Source organism: Chiroxiphia lanceolata, chromosome 10 (genome assembly GCF_009829145.1).
Source record: "Chiroxiphia lanceolata isolate bChiLan1 chromosome 10, bChiLan1.pri, whole genome shotgun sequence".
NCBI lineage: Eukaryota > Metazoa > Chordata > Aves > Passeriformes > Pipridae > Chiroxiphia > Chiroxiphia lanceolata.
Window position 1 is genome coordinate 15,966,749 of NC_045646.1, and position 25,753 is coordinate 15,992,501.

General features: G+C 44.0%; 1 protein-coding gene across 2 annotated transcripts in view; it reads left to right on the plus strand.

Annotated features, from left to right (window-relative positions):
* The first annotated feature begins 1,352 nt into the window (after positions 1-1,352).
* Positions 1,353-25,753, plus strand: part of PID1 (phosphotyrosine interaction domain containing 1) — an 84,727-nt gene continuing 60,326 nt past the window's right edge. The window contains exon 1 of one of the 2 annotated variants that reach the window (XM_032698456.1): positions 1,353-1,427. In XM_032698456.1, the coding sequence (XP_032554347.1) occupies positions 1,398-1,427 (30 nt within the window). In that variant the 5' untranslated portion in view covers positions 1,353-1,397. Of the gene's footprint in view, positions 1,428-12,179; positions 12,267-25,753 lie in introns of those variants that run through there. The other variant, XM_032698457.1, reaches the window with a different exon arrangement.

Sequence of the window (25,753 nt, forward strand, 5' to 3'; positions counted from 1 at the left end):
TCGCAAAAACAGTGTTGGAAGAGCTCTGGTGAGCATCTCGGCCAAGAGCTGGTGTGGGGTTAGTGCTTGCCTTCCTGGAGAGAAGAGGGTGATGCATCAGTAAACGGAGCTGCAAGACTTGAATTGCTTTAATCAGGCCATCACTGCCAAGGGATGTGGAGTCTTTTCAGAAACAGTTTAAAAGTTCGTGTTCATTGGGGCCTCTCTGATCACATGCAGCCTCACCTGGATCCTGCAAAGTCTCTCAAGGGGTTGGTCCTTGAGAGAGACTCTGTGGCAGAGCTGCTCTGCCAAAGGTCATGGTTTCTCTGCAGGTGAACCTGATGTCTGTTTTTTTGAGAAGATTCCCTTTAGTATTGTTTTGCTTTGCTGTCTAAAACGCTGACAGTCAAAGGATACCACGTGTACCCGTGGGGCTTGTGCACCTACAGCAGGTTGAAGTCTGGCTTGCAGGCTGTGGGGTGTGGTGGTCAATGCTCGGGACAAGCAGGACACAGGCTCCTCTGGGTTTTTAACTAATCCTCCCTCATCCAAGCATGAGGTGCTGCCCAGGCAGCCCCAGGTCAGCAGGGAGGGCCAGGGACAGCTTTTGTGCCTGGGAAAAGTGTTCTTTGGTGCGGCTCAGGAACCTGCAGAGACTTTCACTTTGCTGTGGCATTTTCGTCTCCACAGGGAAGAGCAATGCCTGCACACCTCTGCACAGCGTTTGCGTGTCCTTGTAAGTGCCGGGGCACAGCTGGTTGTCCTGCTGGGGCTGTCGGTGCCCAACACTGCGAAACAGCTGAGTATGGCCTTGATGCTGCTGCGGGCCCCCCCGGAGGACCACCCCAGCACTGACAGGGCAGGGGGGTTCCTCACCCGGTCGGTGGCTCCCTGCACTCCACGCCCCTCCACTGCCACCAGCAGCCCGGCCATAGGCACGGGCACGGGCAGGACCTTACAGAGCCGGGCAGTGTCCTGTGTGCAGAACAGGAGGAGAAAGTTTTAGCTGTGATGAGAAAAGCTCGCCAGGGGAAGGTTCCCATCGGAGGGGGCCCCCGATCCTCCCAGGCGGCGCACAGCGAGTGCCCGCGGGGACGCCGGCGATGAGGCGGTGCGGGCAGCCGGGGGTAGGCGCCGTCGCCGTACCCGTCGCCGTCCCCGCAAGTGCCCCGGGATGCGGTGTCTCCCCGTCCCCGCAGGTCCCCCGAGATGCGGTGTCTCCCCGTCCCCGCAGGTCCCCCGGGATGCGGTGTCTCCCCGTTCCCGGGATGCCGTTCCCGGTCCCGGCGGGTCGGCGCGTGGCCCCCGCGCGCGGGCGGGGCGGGGCCGCGGGCGGGGCCGGGCGGGCGCGGGGGGCGCGCGCCCGCAGAGCCGCGCGCGGTGCCCGCTCGGCAGCGCCTCCCGCCGCCGGCACCATGTGGCAGCCGGCCACGGAGCGGCTGCAGGTACGCGCGGGGCCGCGGGCTCACCGGGGGCCGGGGGGGCATCGCCGCCGCGCCGGGAGTTTGTTGCAACTTCTTCCCCCGCCTGCTCGGAGGGCGGCTGTGCGGGGGACGCGGGACACACGCACACACATACAGGGTGCGGAGGGGACGCTGCTCCGGCGGCATCCCGGGTCCCGCTTGCCGCTGCCCGGCGGGGCTCCGGCGCTCCCGGCGGGGCTCCGGTGGCGGCTGCGGGCAGCGCGGCCCCGGCTGCGGGGGGCGGCGCGGCTCGGCGGGGCTTCGGCGGGGGACGCGCCGTTCGGGAGCTTCGCCCCTCGCCCCGCTCAGGTGAGCGGCGCCCCCGGCCCCGCTGTGCGGGAGGGTCCCTCGGAGCGGGGCGCGGGGCACAAAAAATCCCGCGGGAGTCCTTTGCCACCTCCACATCCACAGGTCCGGGTGTCTCGGGGTCACGGGCGTACCCCCGCGCCGCACCCTCCGGCAGCGGGTCGGGCTCCGCGGTGCCGGTGTTCGTGTGCGCTTCTGTGCATATTGCATAGTCCGGGGGAAATCCGAGAGAGGCAGGGAGCGAGGTGAAATAAAACTCACTTTGTGGTTCCACTGCGTCGGTTTCATGTAGTTTTCCAGAGCAAGTGTCCAGTGAGAGAGAACTGGACATTTTAATAAGAATCAATGGGCTTAGCAGATGACAAGAAAAGGTTATTACTACTTTTGCAATTCAAATTGAGAATTTTCTTTGATGTCATCAAGCCGAAAATTCAGGGGTTTGATTGGAGTTGATAGTAGAGCCAAGCTGAGAGATTCGTGAGCTTTAATCTGCACCAGCCAGTAATAGGAATAATTCCTGTTCTTACGAAGCCATACTTTTCTCTACAATAAGAAACTTGATTTTTAGTGGATAGAAATTATGTACCACGTCCGTAGTTGATGGATTCAAGGGTAAAACCATGTGAGCGTATTATTATTTACTTGTTTCCATGTGTTAGTTAGAAAGCTCTCTGTGCTAGACACAAGTGGCAAGATCACCTGTCTGAGGGAGTTAATCGTCTTGGGCAGGTTGTGGAGGTGGGAGTGTTCCCTGGGGAGATGCTGCTGCAGGGGGCAGACCTCAGGTGAGTGAAGGGAAGGAGAAAGGAAAAGCTGAGGTTAGTAGTGTTGTGTTGGTCTGGATTGTATTGTCCCCTTTGTAGAATTGGGAGGTGTTGAAATAACAAGAGACTATTATCACAGATATCTGATACTGCCTACAAGAGCATGCAAGGCTAAAGACAGCTAAATGCATGTGTTTTGCAGAGTAAGATTTTGAGTGTGACCTTGTTTAGCCTTGTCTGGCTGTATCCCATGCACCATTAGGGGTCTTGCCTTAGGGAGCGTGTAGGAATGGCTGTCTGCTGTGGGGAACCAGGCTGCCTGGAGAGGGGGTGCTCTCTGAGCCTCTCACCTGTTGCAGAACAACACAGGCCTGTACTAAGGGGAGCCTGTGCTCCTCCCTATTGCTGAAGAAGAGCCACAAACACCAAAGCTTTCAGCAGTGGCCACTAACTTTGTGCAACCTACTGTTGGTTTCCTCTAGCTGGAGGCTCCGGGCATCCTTAACCTCCCGAAATGCTGAGTGCCTGTAAATGCAGTTCTTGCCAACAGGAGTTTCTTGGGAAGTACATGAATTGCTGTAAGTGCTCTAAAAAAACAAACCGGGAGGGTCCAAAATTGCAGAATTAAATGATCCTTTGAACTTGTACCAACTCTGGAGAGATAGGGAAAGCCTTGGAGAAGTTGCAAGAATCCCATAACGGTTCCGTGTTCATGCAAAGGGTTAAATAACAACATAGTGAACGGTAGACAAAATGAGTGCAGTGAGAGGAAGGATTTCCTAGCTGTGAATAACTAGGATGAGATCCTGTATTCGAAAGCTGGATCCTAATCTATACGTGTGTGAGCCAGAGTTACATGGGCAATATCCCCAACCCCTCTGAATTTTTTATCTCCAAAAAAATGTTGAAGCCTGTTCCTTTCAAGTAGCCTGATCTTCCCTTTACATGTTGTGAGTCACCAGCCTGGCCAGAGCTGCTGGCAGTGCTCCTTGGCCCCCCAAGGAGATCTTGTACAAGGCATAAATGCATTTTTTTTCCCTTCTTTCTCCCCCTCAACATCTTAATTCAGTTTCAGGTGTCCCATATTTCTCTCTTGTCCCAGGCTCTCTGTCCTGGCACCTAGCTGCTATGAAACAAATGTTGGTGCCATGGGGGTGTTGAAGGGGGCCCTCTACTTGCCCCTGGCATTACAAGTGCTCACCCTGCCTGACAAGCAAGTGTTGGGAGAATGCCGGGCATGGGATTTTGGTTGCAGCAGGGTGGTGTTTGGTCACTGGGTAGAGTAGATGACGTCTTCTGGTCTCTATTAATATATTCTGGGATTATGGGTTATGCCAAGTCACTGCTGTAGGATATTTGGGGATGTATGATGGCAGATGCAGCCCTGTCTTTTATGTCAGGCTGATGTATGGATACAGAAAGTGTGGAGCTGGCGCTGCTTTGTTGATAGTCTAATGTGTGCGTGGTATGTGGCTTAATTTGGACCCACATGTATCTTGCGTTGATATCCAGCTGTGACGAAGTGCAGGTCTGTTGTTAGTCCGTGGTGTAGCTCTGTACTAAGTAAATGGCAAAGAAAATATTTTCATCTTTCAGAATATTTCTTTTGGCCTGGTTTAGTAAGGGAAAGTATGAACTGACTTTGGAAGTGGATGCCTGTTGGTACGGGTCAGTCCTGCACTCATTGCTGAGACAAGCTCTGTATGTTTAACTTAAATGGCAGCGAGCATCGCGGTGTGAAGGCTCCTGTTATGTTCTGACAAAGAGTGCAAGGGTCATCTATTCTCATGGGTCTCCTTTCCCAGTTCCACACAGTGTATGGCAAGACTGCACATTCCTGGTCTGTGGCCATTCATTAAAATCTGCTTTTGTTCCAAATGTGCTCAGTCCTGTCAAGTTTCATAGTTTGTGCTGAAATTTTTGGCGTTGACCAGATGGATACAATTCCAGTAGTGAGGTCAGCAGCAAAGCTCACGCATACACAATAGGAATGAAGTGTCATCAGCAGCTGGGCTGCAAAATGCAGTGAGCTGGGGCACGAGCTGGACTTGCCCCCACTGCTGTCATGGCCACTTGCTGCTGAAAGCTTCATAGGCTACTAAAATATGCCCCCCTTCCCAGGGCCTTGCTTTTTGGCTTTGCTGGAATAAGCTGTGATCACTTGTTTTTTAGTTTTTTGTTGTTGTTGTTGGTTGGTTGGTTAGTTTTTTTGGGTTTTGTTGTTGTTTTTGTTTTTTTTTCTCTCAGCGTGTTCTGTACTTCCCTCTTATCCCTCTGATGGAAGGTTTTCCTGTTATTCTGCTGCTTAATGAAGAAGCCCTGCTGTTTCTGGAAGATACGTTGAATTGAATTAAATGGATTAGAAGAGTAAGCTAGAAAAATGTAAATATCTGAGTTTCTGGAATTTTCTTGAAAATATAATACAGTGAAGCCTGCTTTTCACTTATAGCAACATTGAAATTTCGTCCATTTTCTCCAAAGTTAGTGGGACAGTCAGTTACAAGGGAAACCACACAGCTGGGATGTTACAGGAATAGACCAGAGGGATCAGCGAGTCTCTGGTGTGGTAAGAAGATTGTGATTTTGCAGGTAATACAGGATTAGCGTTATTCACACTTAATGTATGAGGTGATTTGGGACTGGTTTTGGGAGACTTTTTCCCTTGTAATTTCTGTGGTGGCATTCCTGTTTTGTGTTCGGTTAGACATGGGTGAATATACCAAACATGTGTGTGCCTTCTAGTCTTTAATTCAGGTATTTAAGGGTTGTTCTCCCTGCAGGGAATGCTGGGACTCCAGCCCGGGGCTCACAGTACCTTCCTGGTATGGTTTTCATTGCCGTGTTTGCAGCAGACCTTATCGATGGTTATAAGCAGCGTGCGCTGATTTGTGGCTTGATGCTTGCAGCAGCGGCACTTGTTGAAATGATGCTGAAAATATTCTGAAATCCTTCTTTAAAATGATTTCCAAATGTACCCTCTGTGCCTGGTTCAGCAGCCCTCGGCAGTGCAGCTGGGATTTTGGAGCTGTTGGCCTCATTGATGCTCCCGTGAGGACTCTGAAGTGATTTTTGAAACCAAACAAGGTCTTCACACAGTTTCGTGTACCTGCCTGAGAGATGGCTGCTATTGGCTTTGAAATCTACATTTTCCTGGAAGCTTGGTGCCAGACATTGTTTCTAGATAATAAATCCCAGTGGGTGCATAGTTTCTGAGGTCATGCTGTTTATAAGCCCTGTTTATAAGTTTCTCTGCTTCTCTTAACACATGTGGGTAATAGGGATTGCCATGTTCAAATACATTTTGCCCTGGAGCAGAGGTGCTGCCCAGCCTTGTGCTGCATTGCCAGGTGTCCCTGAGCTGAGCCAGGCCCACGAGCCCTCTTTTTAGAGAAGCTCCCACTTTTCTTCTGCAGGTGGTACAGGTGGTGGGCTCACGTGGGCGGGAGGTGAGCTAGAGAGGAACAGACAAGCGTGCTGTGTCACAGACCTTTGGGGCCGGATATGGTTTGGTGAACTGACTCCATACGGATGTGCAAATAGCCAAGTGTTCACAGTAGGACTTCAGTGGTTCTCTGTCTGCTCATCTGGAAATTGAATATTCTTATTGAAACCCACAGTTTTGGGCAAGGATTTAAAAATAGATGACTGTAGTGTATTCTCTAAATTTATTTCTTTTGTAAAGTAGAGTTCCACATCTCTTCTAATGTGCTGTGAAATACTATGCAGGAGAGCTGCGGGTGGGCAAGAGGAGATGGAGTGGGTGATGGAGGGCAGGAGACTTCAGGGCCTTTACTGGGGCAAGTTTGATTTCCTGAACCCTGAGGCTTACTTCTGCCATTGTGTAACTTGTGCAGCTCCTCTGAAGTCCATGAGAAATAAGTTTGTGTAAGGTTGCTTTACATAGTCTTTGAGTTGCTGATGTAATATACCTCCACATCATTAAGATATAGCAGTAAACACACGGTGTAGCTATTAATGGAAGTGAAAAAAGCGAGAGCACCAGTACTGGGGTGTTGCTCTCCTTCCAACTGACCTGTGGGCACTGCTCTCCAAGGCTTCATAAGCATATTGCTTGTTTTGCTGGGATTTGTTACTGTACCCTCTAACCTTGTGTCTTCGATCTACTGATACTTTTGGATTTTGGGATCATTGACTCTGTTGCTAAATTCATGTATATTACATGCATCTGCTACCACTAGTATACTCATCAGATGTCTTTCCCATATCAGGAATATTGGAAAGTTCTTTCACTAAAGAAAAGTCAGCTCAGACTTACGTATGTGTGATGGCTTTGAGGTGATCACAGCCACAGTAGTTTTATGACGTTTGCATGTGTTCAGATGTAGTGTGGCTTTAGGTGCTATTGGTGCTTTCAAAATCAGATCCTCATCCTTCTCGTTGTTCAGATGCATATGTGTGTTAAAAATGCAGCATACGGTCAGTTGAAACAATAGTTTTTCAATTTTTAAAAGCATATGGAAAACCTTTTTAAGCCAAACACAAGCAAGTTGTAAGCACTCAAACAGCTGTCTAGGCAGAAACCACTTCAAGACATGTATAGCAGCACTGATACTGCTACTGCACTCTGGTTTCATTAAATATTATGTCAGAAGGAAAAAGTGAAAAGTATTTGAAATTTGAGCCTGAGTCATGTGGGTGCAAATGTCTGAAGTCTTACAGCCCAGTGTTTTGGCACTATATAGCTTCAGGATATCTTTCAAGGCATCAGAGTTTTTGCACTAGTTTTCTGCTATGACTTTACAGCAGTCAGGAATCTTTAAAACAAAGCCCCATGATTCCAGCAGGCTCATCTGGCACCACTTAGCTTGGGCAGTTCCTTTTTTCTACGTTATTTATTCTTTGTAGAAAATGAATGGCTCTGCAAAAATGTTAATTTTGGGAAGCATTCTGTGACCAAAAGAAAATCAAAATCAGTGAGTGCCTTGTGGAAAGCCCCCTGGGAAATGATCTTCAGGGTTCGTTTATAGTGTACTACTAGTTTGTGTTTATGAGACTGCCAGCCCGTTTGATGACCAAGACAAAAAAATAAAGCAGTGATTTCCTTGAAGGAAGGCAAACTAAAGCATTCTGTCTAAGTAGTTCAGCATTTTAACTGCCTGTTTCATATTTTCTGCATCCCTGGTGTCAGCCAGCAGGACAGTCAGCAGTGGTGTGCCCTGAGCGTTACCGTTTCCTTCCGAGCATGGCTGTGTTCCCAGCAGACAGACCTCCGGCTGGGGATGGGAGGTGTGCTCTGTGCCGAGGTGTTGGGCTGGAATCCTCACCCAGACAGGAGCATGGTGGTGACTTTGTTCGTGACTAGCTCTCTGTGTAGGCAAGGTGAGAGTCTGGCCCAGAGACATGTAAATATGTAGCTGAAAGGTCCCTTTAAGCAATATTTAGTACTTACAATTTTTTTCCCCCACGCAGTGCTTTCATGTATGATAATTGAACTTATTGACACTTCAAATAGTAGCTGGAAAAGTTACAGGTGATAGTGTTAGTCTTCTGAGATGTTTTTCAATAAGTGCATCAGAACTCTTGAGACCAAAGATTTTAAATGTGGGTGATTGTAAAAGTGTCCTGACGAGACCTAATATTGGTGATTGGTTTTTCCTGCTGAAATACTGAAAATATGGCGTGGTAAGTATAAATCTTAGATGCATATTATCTTAAGGAAAAATAAAAAGTTTTGTATTGCTGCTATTTAATATTCTTTTAATGATGGTGCTTCAACAAAATTAGACACAGCCATAGCATGATTAAGTTAATCTCATTGCACTGACACTTACCTTAGCAGTTTGGGGATGACTTCTGGAGTGTTGATCTTTCTGAAGAACCTCCATACACGTTTTCATTGGGAACATTTAAATAAATGTTCCTCTCACAGCTTAATGGCTGATTTTGCTTCCATGCAATGTGAACTGCTACATTTCTAACCTGAGTTGCTGATGATGAGTTTTACTGACTGAGCCATGCTGGGAGCACAGTGCTGTTGGGTTTGGGATCTCTGTGCTGTAGCACCAGTGCAGTCAGTGTTCTTGCACCATACTCCTTTGTGGCACTGGGCCTGTGTTATGCCAAACAGTTTTCAAATGTCTCCTCATGTGAAAACATTTTCTCCAGATATATTTGATGGGAACTGCCAAGAACACTGAGAGCAGATAGAAAGTTAATTAAGTGTCCTGAAGCTCAGATTTGTGGCCACCTCTTTCTTCTCATTCCAGGTTCCCCTCTGTATTTCAGAGGTGGTTATTCCATATGTCTCATGGGAAGCTTTCAGAACGACCCTGGAATAAGTTTACAAGTGTTCAGAGTCTCCATTTAGGGCCAGGCTGTTCCAGAGAGTGTTTTACCTGGTAGACTGTGCTCTTCTGAAATCTCACCCACTCACTGAGTGCCTGTAGAGGAGAACTGATATTCAGTCTGGTCCCACTGGTGAAGTAGCTGCTCTGAAAATCTTGCAGTGGAGTCTGGTCCAAACTCCACTGGGATCAGTACCAACCTTGAGCCCGATGATTGTAGGGCAGGGCAGCAATCCCATCCTGGGCTGCTACAGGAGATCCACAGTGTTCGTATAGTCTCATTTAAAATGAGCAATTCTCCCTGCTATGGAGCTTCTTCTGGAGACTGACTGCTGGGTAGGAGGCAGGATAAGAGTTTAAGGTTTGCGGGGGATCAAGAGCATGGGACCTCCATGGTGATGGTGGCAACATCAAATACATCATCTGAGCCTGCAAGTTTCTAGCTCTCCATTCCTTCCCTGAGCCCAGGTGTTGGGAGACAGGAGGGATGGTTGGATGCAGCATTTCCTCTCTGAGTTGGCTGCAGGGGGAGGCTCTCCAGAGCAGGGACCAGCTTTTCCTGCTGTCAGGATTAATCTGTGCTTTCTGAGCTGATCACAGTGATACTGACCTGAAAATGGTATAGTTTGTTGGAGAGAGAAGTCACCCTGGCCTCCAGTCATTCTGGTTAAAAAACAGGCAAACAAAATTTCTGTTATTATTCATCAAAACTGTCCCATCCAAATTAACATGCTGCACTCGGTTTCTAGTGTCATGTTAAAGAATTTTGTCCTTTGTTTTCTATATTTCCTTCTGCTGGGGAGAGGAACATGAGAAGAGTTCTGTTATGGTGTACTGGTACTTCTGCTTTCAGCTTTGAACTGGAGAGCATAAAGACGAGCAGTAAAATTGTTAGGAAAAAAAATATGGGAGACTTCAAAAACAGGGAAAATCCTTTTTCCCCTTATTTGAGGCTATTTATTTAACAGAGTCTTTTACCCAATTTTAGCTTTTCCATATGGAATTTATTATATTTTTTCCATTTTTTGACCAGAAAAATACTTTTTGGAACTTCAGCAAACACCAAGCTGCAGCTCCCTGAGCTGCCTGGGTGTTGGGGCATAACGTGGACCTCTGCCCTGACTCACTGCACAGTGTGTCACCAGAAGACGGCAGTGAATTTCTTCCATATTTGAGAAAATTGTCAGCTTAAGCATTTTTCTCTTTTCCCTAGTCCATGGGAATTTTCTGTGCCTGACTATAAATTTGAATCAGAAAATGTAGAAGCTTGAATCCTGTCCCAGTGCTTTTAAGAAGGAGCCTGTGCAGTGCAGATCTGCACAGGCTTCAGTTTTCACAGCTGTGCTCTGTTGTTTGGATTAGAATTAGAAGGAAGGATATTTTGAAAATTTTACGTCGGTCCTCTTGATAGTGTGGCTGAAAGGGCCTATTGAGCCTGGTACTGCGTGTTTGAGAAAATCCTGATAGTAAAGACAACTTTGGTGCCTCCTGCTAAAATGAGCTGCTGGAGAGATGTGCAGTGCTGTTAAAGAGTGCTGGGTGCTTGTTTTTCTGGTAGGCAACGAAGAGCAAACCCGTCAGTGATTTCTGAGACGCTCAATGCTCAGTGATCCTCCAGTCAAGGACAAGGCACAGAGGCTGACTACACTCTGAGCTGGGGCCAGGTTCACCCTTCGTGAGCTGGGCTGCCCCTGGGAACTGTGGATTTGGGGCCCTGGCTTTTTTTTTGCCACCAGCAAACCTGCCTGTTGGAAGATGTAGTTGAGGTGATGGGGGAAGCAGAATCCTCTCTGCCCATTTATGTTCATGGAGCACCAGTGCTGAAGTCTGCAGAAGGGCTGTTACTTTCTATCAGGTTGGATAGTTCACTTTGATAAATGTGTGTTAAATCACTCAGGTTTAGGCATGCAGCCTTATCTCCATGCATAGGGATATGCCTTTGAATTCATTAACTTTTATCTTGCCGTTTGAGATGGCAATGTAACTTTTCTGTGGTGTATAAGGAATGTTAGGAAGCATTTGTTTGTGAGTGACTTTTGTTTTGATCTGGTGTTTAGACGCTCTGTAAATAGCCTAAAGCTTGTTATTGGGACATGTAACATTTTCAAAGGGCAATGTTTTAAGCTTGTAGCTCTAAAATACAGAGTTGGTATGGAAGGACAAGTTGCACAGTTTGAAAGGTTACAGGAGCAAACGTAGGTTCTCATGTTGCCTCTTCCCACAGATTACTATTGCAATATTCAGTTCTTTCTCTTTCTTGTAGCTTTGAGGTCGTGTGTGACTCCTTGTACCTGCCCTGCACAGTCCTGCAGCTACTGGCTCGGTAACAGGACACTGTGTTCCCAGGACTTACCCCACTGTGACAACTTGGGATTTCGTTTTCTCAACAGCTATCACACACAAAGTTCAGATCATTTCCTTGGGGCTGTCCAGTGAGAACTGGGACTGCCTGGTGTAGGAAATAGCCCTGTCAGAAATACCAGACTTGCTGCAGAGTCTGGTGAGGCAAAGAGCAGCCTTTCTGGGCATCGTGGACATCCTGGGACCAGTCTCTAAATGAATGAGACCACTGCCTTTCATAATCAAGGGTGATGATAAACCCTGGCACTTCAGAACAGTGTAAAATATTCACTGAAATTCTACCTAGTCACTGCTTAATTGTTCCTTTTGTGAAACCACTCTCCCCCATCCTGCTGACGTGTAAAATGCTGACAAGTTTCAGGCTGCAGAACTGATGGAGCTCATCTGCCCTAACTTTTGAAGAGATGTTGAACTGCAAGTGTGAGCTGAAATGAGGGATGGCCAGATCTTCACCTGTAAAGAGACAGCTGCAGCTTAGGGATTTCACCCTTGTGGCCAGACAAGCTCCCACTGGTTTTCTGAGCCTGGGACTGAACTCCAGCAGGTCAGAGCAGGGTCCAGCTCTGTGAGGCAGTGAGGTCTGTACAGGTGAAGGTATCTACAGGTGTTTACCAGAAAGACAGAATCTAAGGAGGCTTTGGACTAAGTTAAGTGTTTTGTAGTGGTGTAGAGCTTTTGGGGGTAGGAGGAGCAGGTCATCAGCTGGGGACCCGAGAGGTCCATGAGTAGTCAGGCATGTGGGTCTTGTTTTTGGTCCAAATTCAGATCTTGGGAACGTTGCTGTAAATCTAAGTGCCAATTCTAATGCTAGTGGAGTTACCATGTGTTTCTTTTACTCTGATTGAGTAAAGAAACTTCATGTGTTTTTAAGAGTCCAAATTTTACCTAATTTTTTTTCTTCTTTCTCCTTTTTTTCAATGGTAGATACATGAGACAGGATTTAATGTCTAAGAAAGCTGAACTAAACTTTTCTGTATGACTCTTTTTGGAAAGCGTGTGTTATTGAAGTCATTCTGGACTGGACTCTAATGCTGTTTGGATAAGGGGCTGCTCTGTATCCGACAGAGGAACGTCTGTGTCACGCAGTGAGTGCGCCGCCCGCTTGCTTTGGGGTGGGGGGAAAACCGCTTTACAGAGTATTTATGGAAGTGTTAATAAGCCTCCCAGTTGCTAGATTCCTCCCCTCCTTAAGGTGAAAAAGAGAGTATGGGTCCCTCACAGGAGGGTCGGTGTGGGGCCGTGGTGGCTGCCTGGCAATGTGCTCAGAGCATCACCAGCCCCGGTGCCCCACGGTGGCCGCAGCCGCCTCCTGGCGCAGCGTGCAGCCACCACACACCCTCAGGGCTTCAACAAATATTTTCAGTTTTCAGCTGAAAACCTTACTTCTTATGTGTGAATCCAGTCAGTTTCTGAGTCCTTTTCTTATTTTCATATTTTTTTGTGAATGCTTCATGTATTTGTTTCTTCAAAGGGTTTAAAATGCCCACTCTGCTTTTTGGTTTTTTTTTTCAGCATTTCTCAGGAACAGACAAGTGTTTCTTATCCAGCAGTCATCGTCACAGAGCTGAAGTTAGAAAGCAGTCTCTCTCATCCTGGGGAAAAAACCCCATTATTCCTAACATTTTGTTATTCTCAAATCCATACGTGTATGACAGGAAAGTGCAGTCATATTCTTCCTCATTTCCCCAAAATCCATCTGATGATTTTTAACTTTTAATTTTTATTTTTATTATTTTTACGCAGTTTTCTGGGAGGTTTTTAAATCTTGCCTGCACTGAGCTTTACGACTCGGTATAAATCTGCATAAAATCAGACTGGAACATTTGCTTTAAAATGACCTAGTCCTTACACTGCCATACCAGTGCCATATGTGACTTCCCATATTGATAGTAAGGAAATGTTGTATATTTGAGGAGTTCTAGTTAAGAAAGTCACTTTCAATAATTGCACTTGTGCTGCAGAGCCGTCAGGGCAGGGCCACTTTGGCTGTGCTACACAGTTTCCAGAAAAGTTAGTCTTTGTAGCATCCCAGTTAGTAGCTCTCCTCAGGCAGCAGTAGTTTTTTTTAAGACAGAGTTTTATTAAAGCCCTTTTATTGGGACTCTCTGCCTAAAGCAGCAGGTAAGGGCTCCCTTTACAATGCCAGCAGGCTTGACTGGCCAGGGAGGGATCACGGCTGTTGGGAGTGCTCTGAGGGAATTGGTGACTATTTTGCAACAGGGACAAACTGGCACAGCACAATTTGTCCATCTATTGGAGGTATGGAGGAGTGACTTTTAAGCATATCATCATGTCCTTAATGTGATTGGTTTTTCCACTCAGAAGAAGGTGATTGCAGTACTAGCAATACCAAGGTGACTGGATCCTGTACATTGACATTATCCTGGAGAACAGTGTGTGATGCTGCCTGCACCAGGGTAACACCACTTGCTTTGCCTGGGTGATTCACAATACTTGATGTTGTTGTTACACTCTTTGACCCTTCTAATCCTTCCTGACTATGGGTACAAACAGGGTACAGAGATGCTAAAGCCCAGATCTCCAGTGGAGCAGGGAGCTGAGCTGTCAGTGCACACCATCATGGAGAAATGGGATGTGATTTTGTGCTCTGTAAAATTCTTGTGTATGTGGTAGTTTGTACAGGTCCAGCCTTTGAACAAGGCTTTGGAAGAGAGTTTGGAGACAGGTGTCTGCCTGAGACTGCCATGACACTCAGTACCTGCCTTGGTCAATCTGACTGGGAGCTGGCAGGCTCCACAGTGAGAGTTTGTGCTGTAAATGCTGTGCAGTGACTTGCTGCTGGGGCTGCTTATCCCACGTGGTGTTTTCTGCACCGTGCGTACAGATCCAGAGCTTGCTTTAGGAAATACTTAATGCTGTTCTGCTTTGTACACCTGGAGGTCAAGAGGGAATGTGGTTTTTCTAACTAATCATCGTCTCTTGCCAGCTAATTGTAAGTAAAATAAAGCAAAGGGAAAGCATGTGGAGTCTGGCCAGCGCTTAGTAACGTCTGAACCAACTAGTCTAATGTGGTGTTATTTTTCTGACTTGATCTAACTGACCTTCTGTGGGAATTTGAAGTTTTATCCTGAAAATCTCAACTTTTACTGTGTAGTTCTTGTTCTTTATGCTTTCTTTAGATTTTTTGTTTGTTTGTTTTTCTTTTTCCTAGTGGGTCAATATAAGGAATTACTTTGAACAGTGGGTGTGAGATGGCTAAAAGAAAAACAGAAAGGTATTTGCTACCGGCACTTACGTTATAGATGCTCCATGGAAGTTAACAGTGAAGGGTCTAATGGGTAGGATGCTCACTTACAGGGGTCATATTCACAAAGATCTGGAATATATATCTTCATTCCTGGGCAGTATTTGGTGCTGGAGGGTTGTGTCCTTCTCCTTTGGACCTAAGACAGGATCAGCAGGACACTTTGGATGGTGGGGAGGCTGCCCACTCCCTGCTCTGCGAGTGAGCTGTTTCTTGGTTTTCTCCCTTGACTGCTTTGCCCTCTTCTCCCAGATCAGCCAGACCTAGGATGCTGTGTGTCTGTTTGCTGAGACACTGTATGGACAAAGGCTGAGCCCTCACCTGAGGAGCCGAAGAATTACAATGGGGAGCAAGATGATTTTGGTTTCAAATGTTTATGATTCAGTTAATATCTTGTTAATCCTGTGTTAACGCTTAACAGCATGTGGTTACTAGTATAAATATTTGTCCTTAGTATGTAGCTACAGATATGTGGTAGGATTAATGCTAAATTGTTAACAGTTTGTACCCAGTTTAAGTAAAATCAGTTTTTCAGACTGCTTTCCTTTTTTTTCTTTTTTTCTTTTTTAAATTTGGCAAGAGTATTCACAGATAGGGTTCAGATGGCCAGAGCCTCCAGAATCTCATTATCTTAATTGAAAAATGTCACCCCTTGACATATAATAAATGATTTAGTTAGTACATGATTTAGTCATCGGGGAGAAATGGAATTGACTGTTACAACCATCCTTCACTTCTAGATGCTAATGATAAACTACAGCCCACAGTTTTAAAAATTAATAGCTCTGGGTTTAGAACAATATTTTTGTATATTAGAACATCTCAATTCCATTATATTTGATAACATTTTATTCTGGAATACTTTCACTTATAAAAAACTGGAAGGTGCTCAAAGGACATCCTCTAATGTTTCTCTTCAACTTTTTACAGCCTCCAGATGTGTTACCAGTGCTCTGCCTCTTCTTTTTTAAGAAAATCACATTGTTTTGTTTCATTTGACCATTCCTTACTGGAGGAAATAAGTTGTTTAGACAATGTGTGGGGATTTAGCTGTGTAATGAACTACCACAGTAAACAAGTAATTAATTCTCATTGAAATGTAGACTGTGCTCTGTGCGTGGATTTTATGGCGTCTTCTGGAAAGGAAAATATTTTTCTGTCTAAAAAGCATTTCCTACCCAGTGACTAGCTGTAAAAGAAACAGCTTGAAAATGTTTCCTGGCCGAAGGAAAGGATCGGTACATCCCTTCAGTTTGCCTTTGTGGTTAACATCACTGTGTTTTTCTAGCCCTTCTTTTTCTCAGTTTTATGTACCTGGTGTTAATAAATATAGGTACAGAAATAACAGCCTATCTGAGCCAACTGATTTGATCTTTTCATTTGCTAATGCTGATGCTGGGGTTTTGCAAAGGATAATCTCAGGATTCAGGCTTGGCTTTGCTCCTGTTTGAAATCACTGTTAAAATACAACTTTGCTGCTGGATCAGGGGCCTGTGGATTGTGCCTTGTTTTTTTTTCCTTTTTCTTTTTAAAGAACTAGATCAGGGGGCAAAATACAGCATTACTGTATTGAAGGAGACAAGTGGTAGGTCAATGTGGCTGCTGGAGCCCCGTGCGTGGGGTGTGCTCTGCACGTGGTTGTGCAAATGCAAGCTGGAATTTACCGTGAGACGTGTTTCGGAGCACGGCCAGTGACAGATGGGTTTTGATAACCAGCTTTTGCCTTTAGAAACAAAAGTGTAGTGTTTATTTCGGCTTTTAAACCAGGTTAGTGAAGAGCTGTTAGCAGTACCAGGTGCTGTGCAGCTGTTGGTTTGCTGAGCTTGATGTTTTTGATGCTGTTACTGGTCGGCAAAGGAAAGTTGGGGTTGGAGATATTGGTATTTCCAGAAAATAGGCAAAGGTGGCAAATGTATGTCATCAGGATTTCTGCTCAGCCTCCCTGTTAATTCAGGTTTTTTGGTGCTGGCTTCTGGCTTTGCCTGTTGCAGTTCTCCATGGGTCAGCATAGTGGATTTGACACTGCGTGGGCAGAATTTCATTGGCATCAATCCCTCTTAGCAATCTGCCCTGCAAGCTTTCTGAGCTACCGTAACTCAGGAGGATGAAATTGTTCCAGATTGTGAGGACCCTGTTCCCTCTGAGTTTTTTAGTATTACTTAGCTGTTTCCATTCCTGCCATTTCCTGGCACCACTCAGCAAAGTTGTGTGGTGTGTGTTTCCGAACCAGGGGTGGTAGCTCTGCAGCATGGACGTTTCCTCGGGTGACCTGACACTAAGGTTTCAGTGTAATTTATTTGGCTGTTGTATCATACTGCAAATGACTGCTTAACTTGTCTGGTTTCCTTGCTGATTCCCAGCAGAGCTGTTTACCTTCTTGCAAATCACGCATCACTTTAGCCTGACCCCCGTAGTCTGGGATTTCTGCAGTGCCTCATTTTCTATAGACATGTTATTACATGTGATTTTCTGTCTTAAATTGTTGTTGTTACTTTTTTAAATTTGGCTTTTATCTGTTACTGTTGCAGACAACGTCTAAAAGTGTGATTGAGATGCTCAGAAAACCTGGAGTCAAATGAGAAGATTTCTAAATTTATTCATCCCTTGAACTCTTTCACCCGTGATGGTTTCCATCGCTAATGGATATGTTACAACTTCAGGAGACCAGGGGTGAAAGCAAGAGCTGTTAGGGATCGTGAGCTCTGTGATAGCAAAAGCCAGGTTAGAATACTCCAGTGTTTTTTTGGTAGCTGTGTTCTCTGGCAAAAATAGGTTTGAAATGTTTTCAAAGGCTTGGTACAGAGTAAGACCCATAAATAGATCCTGTAAACATGCTCTCCTGAGTTGCAGAACAGCCCTCAGTAGTCGAACCTAAAGACCACAAGCTATTCATGCTTGTATATGTTCATACATGAGTGTACTGCCATGAAATTGTCACAAAACTGGAACTAAGGCAGGCTAAAATGGAAAAGCCATGCCAATGGAAATAATAAAAAGAGGAGGCACGCTCCTCAAAAGTGCTGCAGTGTAATTGCTATGAAAGTCTACCTTTATTTACAATAACAAAGGTCTAATTTCTGCAAAACTTCAACCATATGCATATTTTTATGTCCTGTGAGCAGCCCCCGGTGCTCACAGGCCTTTGCTCTGTAAGTAAGGGACTGAGGCCTTGCTGAGTATTCAGCATTTCAATGCTCATGTATCTTTTCCGGAATTGAAAACATCTTTTATTCCCCAGGCTGAGCTGGCAGCCTGCACAGAAGGCAGTCTGCTTTATGTTTATCAATCCAGGGAGAAGTCCAGGCCTTGTGAGCGTATTTCTCATCTGCCAAGAGCATCAACAGAAACTTAACTATCTTCCACTCTCTTTTTTTTTTTTTTTAATTACTTAAATATGGCCATTCAGGGAGGCGTTTAATTCTTTAAATATGGCAAGCAAGGCATCAGTGAATTAAGGGTAGAGGTTTAATCTCACAAGATTTCCACAGCTCTGCTGGTGGCTGGCCATTGGTGATGGCTGGGTGCTGTGTGATGATGTGTGATCTGTCCTGGGAGGTGCTGTGGGAGCACCATCCCTTCTGTGGACCAGCCCTGAGCAGGGAATCCCATCTTGCCATGTCCTCCATGCCCCTCAGTACAGGGGGATGCTATCTTCATGACAGACCCTTTTGAGGATTTACGTGTGGACTGTGGTTTTTTTGGGACAGCCTGATTTAAACTATTGCCCTGTGTTGAATATATGGAGTATATTCAAAGGGAACAAGAAACCTGATCCTATTGTATTCATTAAGCTATTCCATTCATTTTAATTACTCTAATTTAAGTTGTGATATAGATATTTTGGGGCTTGGCTGAAATCCTCTGATCCAAGGCTGTAAATAAACCGCTGGCAGTGAAAGAAAGCTGAAGGGCTTTAGAAGGGTCTTTTCAGTGATTCTAGTGCCCTTGTGTGGAGGAATGGGGATGTGTAAAAGGTTTCCCAAGTAGCTGAGGAAATTATAAAAGCCTGTAATGGTGTGTTTTACCATCAGAGTTTCTTAGTTATTAGAGTTTTTTAGTTATTAGAGTTCTAGCAAGAAAATTTCTTGCATAAATTGTGGCAGCTCATTTCACTAACTGAACAACAGGTTTGTTACTGTATGAACTTGATAATTAGTTTGTAATCCGTGCATAGGCATTTCATCCTGGTGGTTTTCTTGCAGAGAATAATTTGCCTTTTATTTGTTCAGAGTGGTTTTTTTAGTGAAAACAGAACTCCCATTCATGATGGGCACAGCAAATGTAGTAAAACACTATCATAGCTGGGATTTGTTGTACGCTATGGATTTATGTCAAGAATGTTAATGATTTGTTTATGAATAAGTGAGCCTGTAGTATTGTGAAACAGTATCTGGCAGGGTTGCTGAATGGACATTTTGAGAGCAGAGGATTCTTGAATTGAGTAAGCTGTAAATATTTGTGTGTCTCAAACTAGTCATAAGTAAGCTTATGTATCTTAAACAGAAGTGTTTATTTAATGCCTTATCAACATCTACAGTGCTCATCTGGCATATATGTATGGGACACTTGATAACAAGCAAAGAGGTTGTTAAGTATTTTTTAAGGGCAATTAATCTCCTTCCAGTGGGCTTCAGTTTAAAAATAAGGTTTTCTTCCGGAAAACAACACAAATCCTTAAGCAGAGCAGTGAGATGTTTGCAGAGTCAGTGTGGATCAGGAAGGTACAGGTTTTGCAGTTTCTCACTTGGGTGTAGCACCTAGTTTAGCAAAGCCACTTGAGTTTCCTGATAAAGTTATCACGTGGCTGCCAATATGTTGTATGGTCCCAAACACACATCTTCCTAATTAGGGCTTGGGAAGGGTTTATGGCTTTATTCTGATCCCTATTTTCTTGGAAGAATACCTTCCAGTGGGTATGGGAGGTAATTCATTCCCATCTTACATGAGACCAAAGACCGATAGACATTCCTATATGTTGAGGAGTACTTGTGAGAATCAAAACACAGTCCCTCAAAAGAGTAATTTGGGGGCTAAATTGAACCTCATCCTAGGTAATTCCTTGCATTGCCTGTTGAAATTTGCATTGTGAAGGTGTCAGATCTAATCATTGGTCTGTCAAATCAACTAACCAACAACCGATGTCCAATAGCATAAACTGAGAGTTCTGTCACTGTCCTTAGTCAAAGTAATGTGTGACTTTTCATGCTAAAGTTTAAAAAAATTGATTGCAATATTTATCTTCTCTCCAATCATCCCTCCTGTACTGAGCTTTGTAGCTGGTTATATGGGTGCAAATGCTTAACCTGAAGAATGAGTTGTCTCTTGAGCAGGATTTGTGCATTTTTAAATGTCACTAAACTTCTTGAAAAACTGCAGGTAGAAGATGACACTGTAGCAAGAAGCTTTGCTCTGTGACTTCATGCACCATGGGCAGCTGAGCACAAAGAGGAGGGACTTCAGAGCTGGATTCAGAAGTGTCAAAGGCGGTTTGTGTTGTGCATCCAGGGTGCTGTGTGGAGCGTGACTAAACTCTGCCTGATAAATTATGGCATTTCTTGAAATAGTGCCTTGTACTTTTTAATGAGCTGGGCTATCAGCTCTGCATCAGTGGATGGTTAAAATGAAGCAAGAATTGCTTTAGCATTAAAACTGTGCCTGGAGGACTTTCCTGAGAAATTGCTTATGATTATTAAGTGAATATAATACAGTAAGACAACCTTGCTTTTTTTGCTGTGCTTTTTTTTCATCCTGAGTGCAGTTTTGGAAGTTAAAACATGTACAGATGGAAAGTAATGTTTAAATGGGAATGGCTTTGGAAGGTGTGCCGTGCTCTCTCCCTTTGAACGTGGATAGGGAAGAGAGGTAAGTCACAATTTATTGAGATACAACTTTTATAGAAGAGTTGAATTTCCTCTAAATATGGTTTGATTGTGTGCCAAACAGAAAAGAGGCTGAAGCCAGAGCACTTCATATGCTGAACTGGAGAAGAATATCTTCCAAACCGAATGGGCTAGGCCAAAATGAGCTCGTTCCTTCTGCTGTGCACGCACACTTGGAGCTAAATAAATAGAAAGATCCCCACCCTCTGTGACAACTGATGATGAAACAGCTGTGGGAGACAGTTGGGCCGGCTACTGCCCAACCCACTACAGGGCAGCAACACTCTGGGAGCGTTTTATGCAGCCTGGGGCAGGTGGCATAGGTTGCCATAGGTAGCTCTGCCAAGTTAACACTGAGAGTTACCCCTGTGTCCTGCGTACCTTATTTCTTCAATGGTGTGCATGTTCCTGCCACTGTTTTCACAATTACCTCCCGTTTCTTTCCCAGAATTGTCTCTGAGATGGTATTTCAGCAAATAAATAGCCCACAAGCTGCATGTTACTCCAACACAGCAGCACACGTTCTGGGAGGAAGGTAAAGAGGGAAACTCAGCAGAAGCTGATGAACTAATTTGTTCTCTAGATAGATGCTTGCACCCTTTTTCCACTCAGACACATACTGCACCATTAAACACTATTAAATATTGGCAGCTTCACACTAAACTGCATTTGTGATTTGTCTACTGCGTAATCAGAAAAGGCAATCCCAAATCTGCCTCAGGAATGGCTTTACTCTGCCAGGTTAGGAACATCAGTGATAACCACCAGAGCCTTTTAATTTCTGACTATAATGGTGATAAAACATGAAAGTGGAATTGCTCATGTCATAGAGCATGAGTTGGAACTAATCACCTTCCTACAGATGCTACAGGGAAAATGGATCATAGCACATAACCTTGTTTTGTGTGCTGGCTGAAGCTGTTTCCCTTTTAATCTATACCTTTATATATCTTTATATTGCAGTAATGGAGTACTGTGTGGAATATCATGGTTTTCAAATTATTTCTAACCTGTATTTCTACAAATTAATTCTTTTAAAAATTCTATGTTTAAGCAGATGCCCTTGTCATACATTTTTTCATCGTGTCAAAGTCAAAACCAGTGGTCATCCTGTGTGGATAACTACTGAATACACTCCCTTGGCTTGAATGAGAGAAAGTGTTGGTAGTTTGTGTTCCTGTTTCTGCAGGGAGTCACTGTAGCTCTTCAACCTCTGATTTTCTCTGCTGTGCTGTGGATGACACTGAGATGTACATGATACCCAACAGTGAAAGCAGAACTGAGAACACTTCAGTTATGGGGTTGTTGGATTGTACCCAGGAGGGAACTGGCTTTGTTGCATGATCAAAGGTCCCCTTTGCTCATCAGCTGCTGGGAATGGAGCAGACAGATGTTTATCTAGCCGATTGTCTTGTAAAACTGTAGAATTGGCTTGTGCAAATAGCTGTCCATGCAAAACTTGACTGTTGTTGTTTCAGAGGGTTTTCTAGTGTCATCTGAAAATCTGGTCCAGCCAGAGAACCTGGAATCCAAAACTGAAAAAAAAAAAAGTCAAACAAGGATACCTTCTACTCCTAAAGCCATCTAACACTAAAAATAGTATAGCTGGATTAAAGTTTGGTCTGTTGGAGGGGAGCTAGTAGTGATTAATTGATGTGGAGTTAGTCTCTTCTGAAAATCTGTGACTTCAGTTAACAACTTGCCCAAAACTTTCCACTTTTGAGGTTTTCTGTTTCAAGCTTCGCAACTGGACTGAAATGACATACTTTTTTTAAAATAAAAATATTTTTGTTGTGGTGGTCTCCCAAGTAACTTACCAACGGTACAAACATTTTTATAGGCTTTACTTTAAATAATGGTAATGCTTGGAAAGCAGGAAAACGGCCCTCTGTCATCTAGCTCAGAATTACCACTCAGCAAGAGAAATGCTCATTTTGAGTGTTCCTCTCTGACCACTCTCTGACTTCTCAAGTGGAGACCTAGAGGCACAACATTATTTTGTGCCCACGTGGAACATTTTGTGCTGAACATTCATGATTAGGGTGTAGGCAGAGCAGCGCAGGGGGCAGTTTTCAGGATCTCAGCAGCTGAAATGGAAGCTCTGGTGGAAGTGAGTGCTGGTGAAACAGAAGTCTGGTGAAGCTGTCATCCTGTTGTACCCTGTTTGCTGTGTTGCTTCACTGATGGATGCACTCCACTGTGGTTTCCTTCTGATGATGGTGCTCTTGCCAGGGTAGTTGCTCTTGATGATCTCAGCCATGGGTTGGTGTTCACTTTAATTGCTTTCTAAATCATCCTTGCTTTCCAAAGGTAAACAATAAATATCTGGAGCTAGAGAGTTACTGTTCCTAAAAGGATTTGTGGAAGAGACCAGGAAACTTGACAGATTCCCTTGAAAAGTCTTCTGTGGATTCGTCTTTGATTGCACAATTGGGGCTGACCCATACAGAAGTGGCATTGGAGACTCATATTGAATCCCTGTATGTATGCACCCATCAGCCTCATATTTACAGTTTGGTTACTACTATATCAGAAAATGTTCAGAATTGGGCTTTTTTTCTTTTGGCCAGATTACTGTCCTTGACATCACTTAGTATGGCTTGGAGATATTTTGAAAGAACTGTATGGCCATTATATATGCAAATACCTTAGATAAGCAGAGGTGAGAAACCATTGGCAGAGCTGCAGCATGAAGAATTTAGAGTATAAAAAAAAATGAATTATAAGATTGATGGCCTTTGTGCTTAGTGATCAGAATGCAAATAACAAGAGCTGCAAATCTGGGCAGGAAGGCATGCTATAAAAAGCATTATTGCAAGATTAAGCTGTGGAAGACACATTTTTTCATGGTAATCTACTGAATTTATTTTGACAATTATTTATTGGTGGTGGCGGTTATGAAAGTGGAATTTTTAGCAGTCTTGGTATAATTATAGAGGACTGAATTTGTAAAGCTGCTCAAACATTTTGTATCAGGGTTGAGTATTTTTTTCAGCCAAATACGTGCCTTTTTTTTATAAATGAAATATTTGTCTTGATACTTTTTTTCCCCCAGTGGAATGACTAATATGTATTCACAGGATTCAATACTTTAATATTTTATCAGAGGCCCCTGAATTCTTTCACTCCCTTCTCTTTCAGGGTAAATAATTTAGATTTCAGATGCATTAAGTTTGATAAAAGCCACCTTGTTAATGTCTCCTGTAGAATTACAGCTCTGTGTGCTTAGAGGGTTTCTGGAATAACTGCATCAGTAATGCTTCTAAGTTAAATTGAATGGGGCAAACGAAGAAGACAGTGGGGGAATGCTGGGCAGGCAGTTAATTTATTTTAATTTTGTTGGTTCTTTCACATCTGTTTAACTGGCTGCCTGACACAGGTACACAGGAGACCATAAATGTAATGGGTATTCAGAACACTTCCATCATGTTGTATTACAGGAATATATATTAGATCTGCAACTAGAGAAGCTCAGGGCTTTAACAGCCCATGTCCTTTTCCCTGGATCTTGATGTTCTGTATTATTTTTTTCTGCTAAGTCTGAAACATGTTAAAATATTACTTGCAATAATTGACAGGGTTTACATGAACAAACATTTATTAATAATAACCCCCCCAAACAACCCTCTCATCTACATTCCTTTTTCTTTTGCAACTTCATTTCTTGAAGCTGAGCCAAAACTTGAAGATACAGAATTGATTAGTTTTTTTTTTCAATGTAAAATTATTTGAGTTCTAAATTGGCTGAGAATAGATGGTGTTTGTGGTGGTCAGCAATCAATGGAGGAGGGAAGAAATTTGAGACTACTGAGAGTAAGGGTGTTCCTCTTTGTTGCTGTGTGGAATTCTTTATTCTCTAGCTTTTTTATGTGTGGAAACTTGTAATTGATTGCTGTGTTGAACAGTATTTGGAGCAGATTGGACAAAAGCAAGAGTATAATTACTGGAAACAGAGAAAGTAGCTTTCACAATGTAAAGATATTGAACAATGTTCCTTGTACAGGTGAGGTCTTCCTATTCTGCTGATCTTGCTGGAACAGAAAATTTGGATAGTTTTGAACTCCTTTGTTTCCTTTAGTTAAACAATTTAATATTTCCATGGACTTAATTTCATTGGCAATGTTGAATTATAAGACTGAGATAGTACTGTAAGAAGTAGTAGCAAGTCTTCACATAGGTGCATGTAGTAGCACATGTAAAACAGCAGTAAAGATGAGGATAGTTCTGTTCCTGTTGAACTTCAGATTGCATTGCCAGACATTTCTGTGGAAGCAGGGTTGTTTTGTTCATGGCATATGAGATTCCTAAAGACTGGGATTTGGTTATGAATGAGCATGTGTTTCCAGAATGGAATTACTTGGAATGAGTTTGTTTAATCGATTGTGGATTCCTCCAGAGTGACGCTGCAGCGCCTGTGTGAGGAGTTAGCTCTTTTTAATTGGTCCCATATGTACTGGCAGATAGTATATTAACCATGCCTTGGGGGGATGAGGGCATCTGGTTGAATATCATAGTGCATATTTTATTTCTTTTCTGGAGGGATTTGCTTTTTTTCCTAGGGTTTTTTCCCCCTCTTTGTTCTAAGAACTGTGGATATGTATGTATATGTATAATCACCAGCATTTTGGAACTTAATACTCAGCTGAGGGATTAGTTAAGCTTCTGAAAAATTATCTGAACTTTACTGACAAGTAAAGAAGAAGAAACTGAGGTTTTATAGAGAAGCTGGAGTTTCTGAGTATCTCTGGGTTTGAGCGCTTAAATTGCAAGAACTCAGAAGCTTAATCTCCCTCCTGTCAACCGCTAAGGACTTGTCCTTTGAAAACCAAAAAAATGGAAGCATCGCAGAAGATTAGTTACTTTTGGAAAAACCTTGAAAACACCATGCAGATTTAACCTTTATATCTGGAGGATGTGGATATTGGAGGGCTGTCCTACCTGTGGATGCTTTATGTTGTCCCCAGCAAAGGGGAACCCCACCCTCAGCCATTTTACTTGAGTCCCTCTGAACTGGAAAAACCAGAGTAATTTTGCATCTGGCTGTTTTGGCTCGCCTTAACCAGTAAGGTAGCTGCAGCAGAAAAAGGAATGTAAATGAGTTGGTTTGATTTTCTTTTGTAAAGGTTTCTTGGTGCAAATCCTGTCAATTATCCAAATCTAAAGCTCTGCTGAATTAATGAGACACTTTGTAGAAAGGTATTTTTGATCACTTTCTGTAGACTCCCTTATTTCTGATGTAGGCTCTCTAGTGTGCTACTTCTATTCATGGCTTGAAGAATTGGGAGGACCTACTGTGTGAAGTTGCCCTGGGGATAGTGGTTATGCATTTGCACTACAGTGGGACCCAATTTTGGTCTATATTCTGCATTATCTGCTGAAAGGTTTGTATAGCTACAAATCCTGGCAGAGTTTCCCCATGATGAATAAT